This window comes from Haplochromis burtoni, unplaced genomic scaffold (assembly GCF_018398535.1).
Source record: "Haplochromis burtoni strain Fernald_Lab_line unplaced genomic scaffold, NCSU_Asbu1 Contig_233, whole genome shotgun sequence".
Taxonomy (NCBI): domain Eukaryota; kingdom Metazoa; phylum Chordata; class Actinopteri; order Cichliformes; family Cichlidae; genus Haplochromis; species Haplochromis burtoni.
The window spans coordinates 299,552-309,350 of record NW_024582594.1 but is presented as its reverse complement, the minus strand read 5'-3'; the positions used below and the strand labels follow the sequence as shown (position 1 = coordinate 309,350).

Genomic DNA, 9,799 nt, shown 5'->3' with positions numbered 1-9,799 from the left:
GGAACTTGCACAATCAGTGGCTGACTAAATACTTTTTTGCCCCACTGTATATGTAATGTAATACAGGAAATTGTGTCTTTCAAGCATTGACAAACACACACACGCCTGATCTTGCACTGGGACATATTGTGCAGTGGCAAGTAAAAAAGAGAAGGAGGAGTGCAAACTTTTAGAAGTGTCCTCGACCACAGTCGAAGTCTGACACAAACAAACAGCCTTTGTGTCAGGAGTTTCTTCATAACCATACAAAAACCCTAGATGACTCATTCTTCTATGCAGGGGTAAGTAAAATACTTCCACTTCTCCAGTTTATGTGATCTTTTATTATAGTTTTAGTTTATTTATTTATATAGCACATTTAATTACAACAGGAGCGTTGACCAAAGTGCTGTACAAGAATACAACATACCTAATAAAATAACTTAGAGTATTTTTGGAATGTGTAAGCAGTAGCGGTTTTAGATACGGGCGACACGGGCGGTTGCCCGGGGCGGCATCGTGGTGGGGGGCGACATCACGGGCATCGGCGTCAGTCAGCGCATACTGGGAATGACATATGCACCGATCGGTTTTCTATCGCCCATTTGCTGGGAGTAAGGGCGCCCTGCGAGGTGAGCCTGCTGCTGGCGGCACAGGGAGGAGGGGCGGAGGGGGGCGGAGGTGGGGAATTCTCTGACCGGCTTGAGCAGCATCTAATAACTAACTCGCAAAATAAAACAAAATAAAAACAAACCAACAAACACGAAAACAGCGGACATTATGATACAGACTTATAATTTGCACTGATGTTTTTTCGAAATTCTATACGTGAAAGGTGAGCGGAAGAGCCCTCCGTGCGCCTGCTGGCTGCTGAAGTCAAAGTAAACGTTATTGTCATCTCCGCTACATACAGTCCAGTATATAGAGAGAAGAGACGACAAGGCTCTAGTTACAGCAGTGCAAGTAAACAAAAAATAAATATAAGAAGAGTAAGAAAATAAATATACACTTTAGGACTCGGGGTAAAGGGATCAATAACAATTTGAAATTTAAAATTTACAGTTTGATGATTTAAAGGCTCACACACAACATTCATAATGTTGTAAATCCAAGCCCATTATGTATTCATGATTTGAATCCTGGGTTGTGTGAAATCTCAGAAATGCACCCTAGACAAAGTGAATCTGTGAACTAAGGTGTAGGTCTATTAGGTTATGTTGTGGTGATCCTGGGGTTGAGGGATGGGTGTTCATACTGGAGTGCAAAATTAAATCCAATGGAAGATGGACAAGAAAAGTTCAGAGCCATCAGGTCCTCAGTTTAGAAAAAAGAGAAAAGAAGAGGAGGAGAAACGAGCAAAAGATACAGGTAAGTAGATGTGTCATTGGATAATGGCAGGTCATCCTGAAACAATCAGAATCAGAATACTTTATTAATCCCTAAGGAAATTATGTGGGTTATGTGGGTTGGTCCAAGAAGAAATGGTAAAAATAGTAACAGTGACAGACTAAACTCCAAATACATTATGTTACAGATTTTAATATTTAGTCATTGTCAATTGTTGATTTGTCCTGTTCTCATTGTATGAGGAATTATGATGGCTGTTTGGTAGCCGTTTGCATACATACTCTCTCTCTCTCTTCATATGTGTGTGTTTGTGTGAACACTCCAGAGGGAGTGTTCGCCCGGGGCGCCAAACAGGCTAGGACCGCCACTGTCAGTAAGCATGTATAAATCATAATGTCACCTGTTCTTTTGTATTGTGTTATCTTGTTTGTAAATATTAACGTTCTTGGGATTTGAGAGTATTTAGTTGGTTTGTATCTTATACCAAATTTACACTTTTTCTGTCAACAACTGTGTAACATTTAAAGGAAAAATGCTCTTAACAGTTTGATTTGAGGTTCTTGGTAGCAGCTAGACACTCCTCACATTGTAACGACCAAAAAAGCCATATAAATTGGAAATTTCTACACTAATGCTTAGAAATACTTTGAAGAACACTTTGTTATACATCCAATCATCTGCTTTGAATTACTGAGGGGCAATGCTTTATCTCACCAATCTGTCTGGGCTGCAGAGGACCACTAGCTCCACTCTGAGCTCTTCCCCTTATCCCCAAGGCTGAGGCACTGTAGTATAGACATATGAATATGACAGTTTGTACCTTTATCACCCAATGTGCACATAGGCATACACTTAAGTACATGATGGTCATGGGAAATTCACTGTGATAAACCTCAGCTTTGCTTAATTCTCTAGGCAGCATCTGTCAGCTCTAGCAGTGCATTACATACTTTAAAGCAATACTTAACCTCACCATACTCTTTTTCATCCTTTTCTCTTTTTTTAGATTTTATATAATCTCTCCGATGATATCATTTGCTGCATATTATGCTGCGAGTGTTCTCACTGTTGGCCTGCTGTTTCATTGTCTCTTGTTGACTGTCAGTACCCTTTAATCTTTATTACTTCTATATCTTTCATCTTTAGATTCACATCTCTCGGTTTTGACAATTACTGAGAATTATTGAGAATTTAAAGAGATATTCAGACTATAAAGATTAGCCCCTCTCTCCACTCAACACTCGATCACTTAGATAGAATATGAAATTTGATTTGTTAGCACAGTAGTGGATTAAATACTAGGATATACAGTTTTTGTAAAATATCAATAACTCAGGGTTATTCATGCTTTCCTCAGATTTTTACAATTACCAAGAAAAAAACCCCAAACAAACCCAAAACACACTATTTGGCTAACAATAAAAAATATGTAAAGTAATCAAATATACAAAGTATTATCAAATAAGCAGAATGTAAATATTGGGCAACAAAAAAAATGATAATAAAAAATTACTTAATAGACAGAATACAGAAGAAACTCTACTTCCCCTCATGCTAGTAATTACTTTGACTGTTCTGCAACCCTGTGTATTGTAAAACTAATAAACGAAATGCCAGGCTCAGGCAACACTCAGCCATCCCTGTCTGAGTCTTCCTTTTTTTGCATTTCTTTTCTTTTTTCTGTGTCTTTGATTTACTGTGATCTTTTTCTTTTACTCTATCGTTTACAAAGCAAAATAAATCATTGCTGGAAATCAACGCAAACATGCAGTCAGAAACAGATGATTACTGAAGGGGAAAAAAGAAGTGAGTCATAAGCAGAGGTGGAGAAAGAATGATAATCTGTTCAAAGTGAAAATCTGAGGGGAAAGAGGAATTTTTTATGCTTGCCTGACCTGTTTAATCCTGCTCTGTCTTTATATTCTGGCTCTCCACTGTCTAATATTCTTTTCAAATTACAACTACCTCTATGGTAATCCCACCCTTCTGTGGCCTACATTATACGTTAGTCTGTGTTCTGCTCAGTGTGATGAAAGCAAACAATTGCTATTGCAGTGATGAGATAGTCAATCAAAATGGATATCAGATATGATCAAATCCAATCACTCAGATAGGTGGTTGGGCAATCAGCAGTTTAGATTTAAAGTGTTACTGGAGGACAGGACCTGAAAAGCATAATCCTGCATTGTGGTTTCATGGCTCCTGTTCAAAATCAGTGCTACCCTGCCCTCTGGTGTCTAAAAACTATACAGCAGCGGTCCCCAACCCCCGGGCCTCGGACCGGTACCGGTCCGTGAGTCGTTTGGTACCGGGCCGCGAGAGTTGAGGCTCAGGTGTGAAATTAGTACAATAGTTTTCAGGGTTTTTATCGGTTTTCAGCGTTATTTTGTTATTGTTTTTATCGTTTACTCGGTTTTCCTTGGTCTTTTCACGTGTGTTATGAATAAATTTTCTTTTTTTCGGTACCGGTACTAGTTTTATTTTGTTGTATTTATCCGCGACACCTTAAAGGCTGGTTCATGAAAATATTGTCGGGCATAAACCGGTCCGTGGCGCAAAAAGGGTTGGGGACTGCTGCTGTACAGTATGAATTGGCAGTACGGGGCCATCTATCTATGGCATCTTTTCTTCTTACAAAAAGGTTAATAAAGTGACTGAAAAGACAAACAAGCTAAATTCCACTCTAAATTCATCCAGTCATTTAAAAATGTTTATGAGTTTAATACCAAAGTTCCACCAAAGTGATACAAACAATTACAGCTTTTTATTTAAAACATTTAAAACAGCTATACATCACTATAAAAAGATAAGTATAAAAATACTTGAAATTCGAACACTGACACATTTACAATGTTAAACGCTGTGCATAAATGCTAAGATTTTGTAACTTTTACATGAGACAGGATATGGAACAATATATTTTGTACGGTACAAACTGAATTTCGACCTCATGATAGAGCTCGGGAAAGCTAACTACAAATCGCCATGGTCTTGCACTAAATCAGAAGGATATACATTTTCCAGTTTTCAGTCACATGCACAAGCTGATGTATTGATCTTTATAGGGTCGCCATTCAGGGGTAGTAGTGACAATGTAGTACAATTTTAAAAGGCCATATAAAAACATTTGAAATGTAACTTCACTGATTACTAACAAAACTATATAGTTGTTGATGATGTATCATTTCCCACATTTGAACTACTCTTCTTACAGCCCTAAATCAAAACACTGATTGGTGGGACAATCAATGATGTTAACATGGAAATGTTTAGTTTCAGGTGTTGAAACTTCAGCAACAGAGTGAGCAGTGATTTCAGTCAGGAACAAAGCACCGTACCATATGGATAACTATAGTTTGCTGCACAAACACAACACAAACCATACATTTACACATTGTTATTTAATTGTATGAAAAGGAAGTTTTTCCTTCTCACAGTCGCCAAAGCACTTACTCATGGGGGTCATATGATTGTTGGGCTTTTCTTTGTATTATGGGGAGGGCCTTGACACAACTGTTATTGGGATTTGGTGCTATATAGATTAAATTGAATTGAACTATATGGCCAAAAGTATTGATTGTCTGCCTTCACAAACACATAAACTTAAGTTGATGATGTTGGACCACCCTTTGCAACTATAACAGCTTCAACTCTTCCACATGTTTTAGGAGTGTGTCAATAATTTGGATAGTAGAATTTTGGTAATATAGTGTATGTCTTACAGTACCTGTAGGGCACGTGTGCTTGATTAAATGTAATTCATGCACTTCCCGAGGCACAAAGCCAAAAATCAATTGATGTCTCAGCTATGCTCCACTATATTGTCCTGCAAAGCTGGTGAGACGATGGGCTGGCTACTGTATGACTGACAGGGTGATGCTGGGATTCCTAGGCCAACATCTCGACTGCTCCTCCTCCTAATGTGACTTATTAAACTCTTTCCTGGGGTCATCAGTAACACCCCTCTTTCTTCTACCAGTCCGTCAAACACTGCTCCCAGACTCTGTCGTATTCTTACACAGAAACGTGGGCAACTGAAGACATAGAGAATAGGATTCAGTAGTGGATTTAAGAATGCCAGTGTTGTAGCTAGAGGTAGACCTACTTCCACTAGTTTGAGATATTCCATATTATATTGGGCTGCCACTTCAATCATACAGAAGATGTGATAAGGAGCCCAGCACAGTGCAAACGCTGTAATCACAGATGTCACCATTTTAGTGAAACTCTGGGATAGCTGGCTCTGACTCGTCAGATTAGGGGTGGTAGGGGTCAAGGGGCCTTCTTTAGTGGTTAATGATGGACCAGGGATTAGAAATTTGAGAGATAATTTATTTGTGGCTGCAGTTCTTCCATGTGTAGTTCTTGATTGTTGATTTCTGTTTAACGTAATCAGATCATCAGTTAGTCTAGTGGCACTCTGCTTCCTCCTCCTGTTCCTGCTCCTCAGACTGAGACCAATTTTGATGTAGCTTCCAGCAATCACTGCCAGTGGCAATATGAATGCCAGCAGCAGCTTGGAGATAGCTGTGGTCCACTGCCTCATGTTACAGTCTCTCTCAGGTGTGGCATATGAGGAATACATGGCAAAATTGTGATAGCACAACTTTCTTTTATGCTTCGTTTCAGTTACTGAGCGGAAAACATAATATGGCAATGCATTAGCTGCTGCCCATAGCCAACCCAATATGCACACTTTCCACGCGCCTGCTACTGATCGATGATTTTGGCTCCACACTGGCTTGGTGACCAGAAGTAAGCGGTCCAGCGAAATGGCTGCCAAAAGGAAGGCTGATACGAACATGTTGAAGAAAAAGATGAATGTCTGCACTTTGCAAAGTGGGTTGCCGAGCTCCCAGCTGTGACCAGAGTTTAGGTATAAAGTGAACAGGGGAAGCGTCAGGGTAGCCAGGAAGTCAGACAGGGCCAGGTTGAGCACCCAGATGGAGGCCACGGTGCGTTGTCTTAGGCGGAAGCCCACCACCCAGATGATCAAGGCATTCTCCAAAATCCCCAGACCAGAGACCAGTCCATGGATGCAAACCACAGTCAGATTGACCTGTGTGTTGTTATTAAGTTCATGCCTCCTCATCATCTCAAGCTGGGGACAGAAAACCTGGTCCTCTGAGACATTTGTCTTGTTGGACATGTTTGAGATTACTTTTTCTGAAAAGTGAAACAAGACACAGAAGCTTATGAATAACCAGTTAAAGTCAGATTTAACGCAGGTTCCATTTGTTTTACAAAAGGTCAGGAGGTATTTTACTTTCCTGATCTCATATCCATCTTTGTGAGAATGTAATAAGTAATCTATGTGTTTAAATGCCCCTGTGAGCAAGCTTACGCTGAACAAGCAAAGAGATACTCTAACAACACATTTCAAAGCACAAAACAGCAATTTGCACTGGGAACATGGAGTTTTTCATAGCTAAACACCCGGCTTCCGCATACTCCACGTATGTTATAGCCAGACATACATGGAGTATCTATCCAAGTTGCTGTCTCTGAGAGAGAAGTATTGGATCTCAGCACTTGCTATAGTGACACCTGCTGGACTGAATTATGGTTTCACTTTTAAATGTTTGTTTTGAACGAGTTGAGGTAAATTAAAAACAACATATATTCACAAGAGCTTGAATAAATATATATATATACAAGCTCTGTTGAAGGCAAAAAAATTTGCATATTTGCTGGAAAGGCAAAAAATAAGCTGAGATTTGTCAACTGTCCCTGTGGTTTGGCATTAGTGATTCCTTTTCCCCTTTTGATACTCATGATTTTGATTTGGCACAACAGATAAATGTGCTGGGGAGGTGCATCCTCTTGACATAATGTTATGAAACTTTTATGTGATTGTGGTTACCATGGACACTCCTTCCACACCCTAAGGTGCATTGATTCAACTTTTCTTGCCTGTTTGTCTTTTTGTTTTTATTGAGCAATTACATACTTTGCTTTCAGTATTATGACTAATATGATTATTGATGAATAGTAAATCACTGGGTAGTAATATTTTTGCAAATTAAAGCATCGTTTTCTGACTAGAGTTACCTTTCACCATAACTGTCATGGAAGTTCACTGTGAGAAAAAAATAAGAAAAAACAGCGACACAGTCTCTTTGAAACATGTCAAAGCTTGTTTTTGTGGACTAGCCACATACCATCTATTGGGCAACTACACATGCTTAGTTAAAGACAATCCATAGGAGACAACAGAGATACCAACAATCTGTGAGGATGCCTGTCGTTATCAGCCCATAATATCTCCAGTGAAATATACACTTTGCTCTAAAGACATAAGGGTAGCCAAAACTTAAATGTACGGGCACTTTTCAGTTTTAAAACATTACCATACTGTGTACACAATTCAAAATACCTATTTTTAAGGTTTCAAGTGATTGTTGTTAATGTTATGATAAATCATTATAAAAGTCATTTTAAAATTGTAAAAGACAAGGGAAGACATCAAATAATCACTTTTTCTATATTTCCTGATATTACTACTATCAACGTACTTAAGGGTCATTTCTTAAAATGGACATGATTATGAAGTTGCTAGATCATGACTGCATAATTCACAGTGCGTGAATGAGATATGATGTTCAAATTAGAGAAATAGACACTCGTTATCACTTCACTCCTCACAAAGATTAGTTGTGGCTTATATGCTTGTCTCATCAGAGATTTGACTTTAAGGTTGTAAGCCTCTCCTGTAAGTGTGAACGGTTAGGAACTATTTAAAGTCATGACTGAAGACATGATCTGCACCTCAGGCACAAAACCCACTGACAGTTACCTGGCACGTTAACACCAGGATCACTGTACTTACGCAAGTAGGAAGTAGATGAAGTAGTAAATGGAATCAAGATAACTGCGTCTTAAACGAAGAGTCATTTTTCCCCCTGATTACCACATGCCACATTGTTTCAAAAACTATGGATTTCCAATTCCAATACACCTGGCTTCAAAGGAAAAAAAATCCTAGGGCCGATACATTTGAATAATTTGTGGCTCAGCTTTAACACAAGTATTTATTGTTAGATTAGATTAAGGGGAGTAACACAAAGCAGTGATGCCCTTACAACAGAGACAGTGTAGCTAATAAAGAATTATCTGATTACTACAGTAGCTTCTTAGTAGTTCTAGTATTGAACATTAAGGGAGGTAAAATAAAGAAAAACACTATTAATATGAACTTTAAGTTTCTGCCTGTTCTAATTGTTCTCTACTGTTGCTATTTCTCCCTTATTTTCTAAAAGATTCCAGACATTTTACAGGCACTGAAATATGGGTTGAGATTTTTATAATAAAAACATTTGACTATTCACGTATAAAATTCAAAGCAACATTGTTCTCCCTTAGCTATGGTTACATTCTTAGTCACATCCCTGCACTCATGATGTAGATGAGGTAAACACAACACCAAGTCTGCACATGAATACAGACGGATGAGTTGATAAAAACGAGACACAATGCTGACGTGAATGCATGTTTCTTTCTTGGACCACTAATTTTCTTTTTTTATCTTTCTGGAGAACTTGGGTGAACTCAGTCTTTGAATACCTACATTATGAGAGGCCCATCTAATACAAGACAGAACAATTTCACCAGGCAACTCTGCCTGCTTTCGCACCAGCTGTAGTGATTATGAAAATAGAGATTTGTGCTTTTATGAACATTGAGTCTATTATGTCAAAGCATATTATCAGTGTGGAATTATTTCTATTTTTACTACTTGACAGCTGCTACACATTACACTTTTATGTGAATTCTATTGATTCTTATGCTTTATGTGTGCTCTATATAGTCAGGTCATATTTTATTAAGTAACAGCAATTCAATTCAACAGCAACATAATATACAGCCTCTACATTGGCCATAAAACCGAGTTACACCTTTGTCTCAGTGAATTAAAATACATTGAAGTGTAGCCTTTTAAAAAAATAAAATAAAATAAAAAAACCAAAAACCTGCTAACTAAATGTGCAATAATCAATATATCAGATTTACTGTCCATTGCTAAAATTAAATGTATAAAGGGACAGGTGACAAGCTCAAAACCAAACACAACTATTGCTCACCAACAGCAAGAAGTAGAGCAAAACCATGATGACTGCATACATAGCTTGTACTCATAACTAAACTTTAGTATTGTAGAAAACACTCACCTGTATAGTCAGTCAGATTCACAGAAGAAATAGAAAGTTGAAACTTTTCAAAAATTTCTGTTGTGCACTTCTTGTGAGCCTACTTTTCTTACTCAGCACTTCAGTTCTCTCAGTTTATAGTACTTTCCAGTCCTAGAGACACCTACTGAATCCCAGACACACAGAGATGAATGCTGACATACCTCCCTTTGCTCCACCCCATACACTGAAAAAATGTCTAATGACACAGTGGGTGTAACACACTGTTAGATTTTTCGTCTCCACTTTGCAGTAATATACTGGTGTCACTGTTGCCAGAGTCGTGT

At 38.4% G+C, this 9,799-nt stretch overlaps 2 protein-coding genes across 4 annotated transcripts in view; one reads left to right on the top strand and one right to left on the bottom strand.

Moving 5' to 3' along the window:
* Positions 1–129: 129 nt before the first annotated feature.
* The window catches only part of vwa11 (von Willebrand factor A domain containing 11), a 52,936-nt gene continuing 43,266 nt past the window's right edge, over positions 130–9,799 (top strand). For 2 of the 3 annotated variants that reach the window (XM_005945522.3, XM_042226885.1), the window contains exon 1: positions 130–281. In XM_005945522.3, coding sequence (XP_005945584.1) covers positions 259–281 — 23 coding nt within the window. In that variant the 5' untranslated portion in view covers positions 130–258. The remainder of the gene's footprint in view (positions 282–9,799) is intronic. The other variant, XM_005945523.3, reaches the window with a different exon arrangement.
* On the bottom strand, positions 4,072–9,755 carry LOC102292855 (prostaglandin D2 receptor 2). The gene is made up of 2 exons (XM_005945521.3): positions 9,495–9,755; positions 4,072–6,492 (listed from the first exon to the last, which is right to left on the bottom strand). The coding sequence occupies exon 2, from the start codon at positions 6,473–6,475 to the stop codon at positions 5,129–5,131; it is 1,347 nt and encodes a 448-aa protein (XP_005945583.1). The 5' UTR covers positions 6,476–6,492; positions 9,495–9,755; the 3' UTR covers positions 4,072–5,128.

Excerpts from the sequence above, each read along its gene's own strand:
- LOC102292855 (XM_005945521.3), bottom strand. The coding sequence starts at position 6,475 with ATGTCCAACAAGACAAATGTCTCAGAGGACCAGGTTTTCTGTCCCCAG.